Source organism: Microtus ochrogaster, chromosome 24, assembly GCF_000317375.1.
Source record: "Microtus ochrogaster isolate Prairie Vole_2 chromosome 24, MicOch1.0, whole genome shotgun sequence".
Classification (NCBI taxonomy): domain Eukaryota; kingdom Metazoa; phylum Chordata; class Mammalia; order Rodentia; family Cricetidae; genus Microtus; species Microtus ochrogaster.
This window is the reverse complement of record NC_022024.1, coordinates 28,944,742-28,951,849: the sequence shown is the minus strand read 5'-3', so window position 1 is coordinate 28,951,849 and position 7,108 is coordinate 28,944,742. Positions and strand designations below refer to the sequence as shown.

At 46.5% G+C, this 7,108-nt stretch overlaps 1 protein-coding gene across 1 annotated transcript in view; it reads right to left on the bottom strand.

The window, feature by feature from the left end:
• Positions 1-2,482: 2,482 nt before the first annotated feature.
• The window catches only part of Elk3 (ELK3, ETS transcription factor), a 57,741-nt gene continuing 53,115 nt past the window's right edge, over positions 2,483-7,108 (bottom strand). Inside the window, exon 5 of the mRNA XM_005358162.3 lies at positions 2,483-3,256. Coding sequence (XP_005358219.1) covers positions 3,158-3,256 — 99 coding nt within the window. The 3' untranslated portion in view covers positions 2,483-3,157. The remainder of the gene's footprint in view (positions 3,257-7,108) is intronic.

Here is a 7,108-nt window from a genome sequence, read left to right as displayed (position 1 = left end):
GAGAGAGAGAGAGAGAGAGAGAGAGAGAGAGAGAGAGAGAGAATGAGAACACAGTGTATGTGCACAAGCTGGGAAACCAGATGAGGTCGGATGCCCCCTCAGCACCGTGCTTCACCTCCTTGAGATGGTCTCTCGCTGAGTCTAACCTCCCGATTTCAGTTCTGTTCTGTTTGGGTGGCCAGCAGCCCCAGCTCTGTCCCTCCCTCTCCCCCCACAGGGCTGGATTTATAGGGACATACACAGTTGCGCCCTACTTTTCATGTGGGTGCTGGGTATGAGTTTCGGTCCTCATACTCCCTTACTCATTAAGCTATTGCTCAGCCTCAAACGCGTTTCATTCTTCCTCCTATTTAAGGTGTGTGTGTGTGTGTGTATATGTGTGTGTGTGTATGAGTGTGTGTGTGTGTATGCATGTGTATGCATGTGTATGCGTGTGTTGTGTGTGCGTGTGTGTGTGTGTGTGCGCGCGCGTGCATTGCTGGGATTTGGAGTCTCACATCCTAGGCAGATGCTCTTCTAGTGTGCTGTAACCCTTATGTGTATAGAAAGCATCTGACGTGCCGTATTTACAGGTCAGAAACAAAGTGTGCTCATCCAACTCGTTTACATGGAAAGTGACATTTGCATCATTGTAAGTAAACGGAAGTAAACTAACCCACTTGCCTCTTCACACTTCTTATTACTAAGTATTTGTTCAACAAAACAGCATTGCAGTAAACAAAAAGCCACCCGTATGGAAGTGGGTGAGACTTTGCAGCCAGAGAAGCTGCGTGCAGAGACCGAGTTCGCCATCAGGTTCTAGAGCCCTGACTTCAGTTAGCATTTATTTAGATAGCTGACTTACTTAGATAGCTGAACTTAGCAGTTTAGCAGTGATGAGGCAAGCATAAGAAAAAGAAATGTCAATGTTCTTTGGAATCTGTTTTCTGGCTAAATTAATCCTGTTAGAAACACAGAAGACAGGGAAGCCGAGTTAGTCTCCATACCTCCAGCTCTCTTCTCTCCAGGAAGTATTTAGATCCACCAAGAACTACAGTATTGTCCCACTCCTAATCAATAAATCTATAATATAGGATAATCACAGCAGCTGGAAGAAAACAGCAGCCAGATTTATAGTCATTGGCCATTTCCAAACAGCAAAGGATGCTGGCTGAGACCCCTGGGCATGAGCTCCTTTGGTTTCTCCGTCAGAGTCTTGCACATGGATTGCGCTCTCACCGAGCACTTCTAGACACCGCAGCCTTGTTTCCTGACCTAAGATTTGGACCAGTCGTGCACCTGGTCCTGTGCGCCTGCCTCGGCCAGCGGAGAGCCAGGAGGAAGCATGCTCAAAGCGCCTCCTGGCTCTGACATCCCGTTCCCTAATTACAGCTCCCTGAAGCAGCGCCTTTTTATTTTAGTGCACATTTGTTCTTTACCGGGAGGGAGCGGCAGGAATGTCTATTTATGGGTTTGGAGCTGTTTCCATGGCTTTACAGTCAGAGGCTTTCTCTCTTAGTAAAGACACCCTCCTCCCCCTTAGAAAGAGGGTCAGTTTCAGTAGAAAGTCTCAACTTATAAGGATCTAGTATCTAAATATAATTTTAGGTTTTTTTAATTTCAGATGTTTCCCAAGCTTGCTTTTTTTTATTTTTTCTAAATCCTCTTATCCAGGTTGGGAACACCTGTGGAGGCAGGCACTTTTCAGCTTAGGGTTTTTTTTTTTTTTGTACTTGAAGACAAGTGTTACAGCTCACCTGACCTTAAATTGAAAGTACTTGCAGTTCATCGTCTTGCACCTGCACTTGCCCTTATGCGCAGGCATGCCCAGAGGAGGGGCCGCCCTCACAGCACGGGACACTTTCCCCACAGAGCATCCTACGGGGCGCACAGGCACTTCCGTAGTCAGGCTCCTGAAGAGTTTTCTCCTATCAGACTGCTTTCTTCTCAGCATCAATTAGATACACAAAGTGCGCATCCCAGATGTTCCCCTCTAGCATGGCCTTCAGCTCCTCCAGTTCTGTGTCCTACGCTTTGTTCCCTTTATCCAAAACTGTACCTACACACAGGAAGATAGAAAACTGGTGTAATCCAGTCATTTCTCTGTGGTTTGCGCTCATCACCGTCTGTGAGCACGGCTAATTCTTGGCTTGGTTCCTGCCCCCCTTTCCTGGGGCTTGTGCCCAGAGCCTCAGCACACGCTAGACACACACCCTACCAAACATTCGATTTTTAAATATTAGTTGTCAGGTCACTGTAAAGAAAGCCTAACTCCTAGCAGTGATAACGATACCAGACGGTTGTGGTAGAGGATCTCAAGAGAGCAGGGGTAAGGATACGTAAACCTGGGGCGTCCCTTTAAGAGATCTGCTGGTACGGGCTCAATGGAGTTTCAGTATCCCAGAGTAGAGAGGCCGCTGTAATTGGCTCAGCGGCTGGCCCACTCAAAAGTTCATCTTTTAAAAAGTGCACTTTGGAACATGTTCTTTAAAAGAACGTTTATTGTCTAAATATGGCTTCGTTCATTCTTATAAAAACATTACTTGGACATTACATATACTGAATTTCAGTTCAAGAGAGGTCCTAAGGCAGTTCTTACAGTGGTAGGAACAGGCGTTCATGTTCTCTACCTGTGAGAATAACATTCTTCCGAGAGCTGTTTGATGCTGTATTGTCCTTCAAACATTTTCTCTTAATACTAGAAATACACAAATCATGTACATAAAACTAAATGCAAAAGGAAGGCACAGCTGGTTATATCGTGTATACAAGCAGAGTTCAGCGAATGCAGAATTAAGGGGATAAACAGCTTCACATCCTTATTAGTTACATAGAAAACATTAAGAAAGGTTCTCCACTGTCAGTGTTCAACACTTCAGAGCTCAAAGGATAGAAAAACAAAAACATTAAAATCCACTTAATGCAAAACACTTTCATATAGAGCTGAATATATAAAATTGGTTTTTTAAAATGCTAACATACATCTAGATGATCCGTGTTATGAAAAGTGCAAGCCAAATTAACAGGGTTCCACAATGTCCTTCTCATGACACAGGTAAACTAGCCCATGGGGACAAACTGGCTTCATGAGTTTTGAGCGCCTAGTTGCTGCCGACGGCAGCAGCGGTGGTGGCTGCGACGGTGATGACAACGATGACGGTCATGATTCCTGCGGTCATCATGACTTCTGAGAGCTGGAAGAAAGCAGTACCGGGGACGGAGCTCTGTCCAAACTGGGGAGCGGCACCGGCATGTGACCATTGAGCAGTGTGGGAAACTGTAAGGGACAAGAGACATTCAGTAATTGTGGCGGTTTCCTTGGGGAACTTGCATTCCTCTCGTGCATAGGCACCAACAGAGGTAGTTCTCAGCATCCAGCGCTGGGAGCTGGCTGCCCATCTGTTCTACAAAGGTTACCTAGAGCAATGAGCAACCGCGGGAGGCCCAGGAAATGCCCCTGTGCTGCTGTGTCCCTCAGGTCCTCAGATGGACTTTACACGTTGCTGACGGCACATTCCACTACTGTCTTAGAGGTTCTAGAATGTATAGCACACTGATCTGCTTCACATACCAAGGGGGTGAGACTGGAAACCAGGATTCCTTACATGAGTCAGCGATCTCCAAGTTTGAAATCTGCTGTCCGTTTGCCACAGCATGGCAAAATCAGCCATCAGTGCTTGTTTAAAATGAGGACCAGGGAGCCGGACAGATAGCTCAGCAGTTGACAATGCTGACTGCGCTCGCGCGCGCTCTCGCTCTCGCTCTCTCTCTCTCTCTCTCTCTCTCTCTCTCTCTCTCTCTCTCTCTCTCTCACCCATTTTATTTATTTATTTATTTTAATTGTTTGGATAGGAATGTGTTATACATCCCCACCCCTGACTCCCCTGACTGCTCTTGTAACAGAGGGCCTGAGCTTGGCTCCAGCACCCACATCACATGGCTCAAAACTAATGTCAGAACCAGCGATCTGGGGGCACTCAGGCACAGAAACACATGGTTAAAACGAAAATGAAACTTTTTGTAAAGGAAAGTCTGTCTTGATCCTGGAGATGCGGACCGTGCTCTCACTGACTAAAGAGCAAGGCATTAGGTCGCAGCCGCAGACAGACACAGTGAGACCTCCACGTTGTTGTTAACTAGAGTGGACGGGGTAGAATGGAAGCATTATGGTTTGACTTTATGGCGTGGACAAATCCCTCCGCCACAATTCTAATGAAGGAGAAAATAAAAGCATCTCTTGAGTGTGTGACTGCTCATGGCTGGAGCTCTGCGCTGCCAAAGATGAAGTGTGTCCAGCTGATCTACCAGGTGCTGTTCGAGCCTAATCCCTCTTTAGTCTAGGAAAGTTAAATATTAAACTTCAGCACTAAATATCAAACTATGGAGCCTGGCACATGTTAGGAGTCCAATAAATATTTGAAGAATGAGTAAATCCTTTTTTCATTTTCAAACTATTTCGGTAACACATCCAGTGCCTTCTTCTCAAGGGCTGCCATCTCGTTGGGCGGCTAGGGATAGAAAGTAAGCTTTCTTAGCCTCACATTGTAAACAAGAGGAACAACTCAGCCGGGTTCCAATTAGCTAAAGGTCATAGCTCATAAGCAAAGCCAAGTCTTATCTCCAGCTAGACCAAACTGCCCGGCTCCTATTTTAATGGTGACTGGTATATGTAAGGCTTCCTGTCTCTCTGCAGCTTTGGGATCTTTACATTTTGTGGGACTTGGTTTCAGCCGCCTTCCTAGATCTAGCTGAATGCAGTTTAGACCGTCTAAGCCAAGGTCCGTGTCCTTGTCACCGCTTGCACGGTGGCTTCAGGTGGACAGCAGAACTGGCCTTGAGCTTCCACTAAGAACAGTTGCATCTTTTCTCCTTTTGGTACCCAGCCACCACCTGACAGGTGATGTAAAGGCATCGTCTCTTTTCAGCACGTTAATTAGAAGTGCCTGTATATGCACACAGTTGTCATACTTCTCTTGATTGGCTTGGTTTTTTTTTTTTTTTGACTGTTTGTTTTTCCTAGCATGTTTATTGGTTTTTCTTCCACCACAGCCCTTTCTTCACTTACAGCATTCCCCAGACACTTCCCCCCTTTTCTCCGGTCCCTTCCCTGAACTTGACTGCAACAACCACTTTCAGATGTCTGACTCCAAAGCCTCACAGAACCTGCTCTTCGGGGCTCTGAGTCTGTGAGAGGCCGGATTAGGAAGGCAGGCGCAGCTGGAACCAGCACTCCTCCGGACGTTATTATCGTGTGACCTTCGAAGTCCTTGTTGCTACACCTTGTTGCTACCCGTGAGGTGCATCCCAAATTTGATCACCTGGCCAGCCAGACTGACTTGCACCGTATTTATAGATCAGGCTCTTGATTCACGCTCAGCCATGGCTTTGGCACCTCTCTCTCTCCACCAGGGACATTGCAGCTAAGAAAACATGCCTCTTCTCCCTTCTTGGCTGGAATTCTGCCACATCTGCTCTGATCGTGGTCTAACCATGCTTGTGCACACCTGTAATCCCAACTATTCCAGATGCCGAGGCAGGAGGACCGCTGTGAGTTTAAGGCCAGCCTGGGCTACAAAGTGAGTTCCAGGCTAGCCAGAGCTACAGCGTCTGACACTGTGCCCCAGTCCCTTTCCCTCTAAGATAGACAGGCAGATAAATACTTGCCTCGTGGGATCCTCTGTTTAGGAATGCCTCAGCCCCATTAAGTCCTTCCCTGTGGGTTTCAAATTTGCTTTTCCAAAAAAAAATCACACAGAAAACTTGCCCACTCTGCGTAAAACATGCTGTAGACTGTGTTTTCTCTTTCCTTCACGAATGCCCAGTGTATGTAAATGAGGTTCATTATTTTTATTAATTTTGAAGGGGCACTATAGTAATCTGAATTCTGAGAAATCCATTTTGATGTCTCTTATTTTTAGTTGGAAGTCTCATTCCTCTTAGCATGGTTGTTGTTTTACCATTTTTAAAACGGCCACCTCTAACTTTGACCACACTCCATTGCTCTTCTTATGAGAAGAGTAATAATATTCTAAAAGGGACAGAGTTGCTTCCTGTGGTCTCATCGATCCAGCCATAACTCAGGAACCTCAGGCCATGCAACCTGTCAGCCATCCAAGCTAAGTTGTAGCCCCCTTCCAGCCTTCCCAGCTGGTTTTTGAATGGCTCTTGGGGCGAAAACAGGTTTGTTTTGGTGAAATTAAAATTGAAATTTTTTGAAGATGGCCTTTATATGCAGGAATCTGCAGAATTTGAAGTGTAAATTAGGATCCCTAGTCCGCAACAGTCCTCAAAAATATAGTTCCTACACTAGAGTACCATTAGAAACGTGAATAAAATGTTTTATCAGACCCTGTCCAAGACCTCATAAATCTGAAGTCATGGGGTAGGCCTAGCATCTTTGCTTGACACACTAGCCATGTGACTAGGCGCATGCTGACGTCACAGAACCTCTGGGTGTGGGATGTGGGTAGCTCCCTGCTCCCAGAGGTCCAGGCTATCAATCGACAGGGAATCCTGGAATAGAGACAGAATTTCATTTGCTCCTTGTGACTTTCCTAAGGAGGTCGCCAAGTCATGCACCAGTCGGACGGCAGAACTCCCAATAGCGACGGAAATGAGAAGCTGCTTATTCAGTAGATTCCAGTAGTTACTGATCTCTACAAATGCCCCATGTTAGATTCTCTAGCTATGGCAGTCCTACGCCCAAGGAGCTGCTGTAGTCACGCCACCCCTTCCTGCTCCGCTTCCACTAGAATTTACCGCTTCAGGTGAAAATTCCAACCATCACCATGTTCCCTGTGCCTGACCGGAACTGAGCTGTGATGGAAATGGGGGCCAGGGAGGAAAGGAAACCCGGTTACTCCAGGGAATACTCACCTCATGACACCCTACTCCAAGCCCGCTAGGAAACCAGAGATGCATGATAGCAATCAAAACCTCTGTGGCCCGCCCATTCTTCCCGCTAGACCCTGAATCCTATTGTGTATCCATGTGTTCCTGCAGAGGGGAGCTCAGCAAATAGTAACCCTGATAATCAAAATGACCAACTGAGAGGAGGGACTTGAGCGCCTAACACCCTTTCCTGACATCTGTGCTTTGGCGTCTCGTCAGGGGTTATCAGTAATGACTG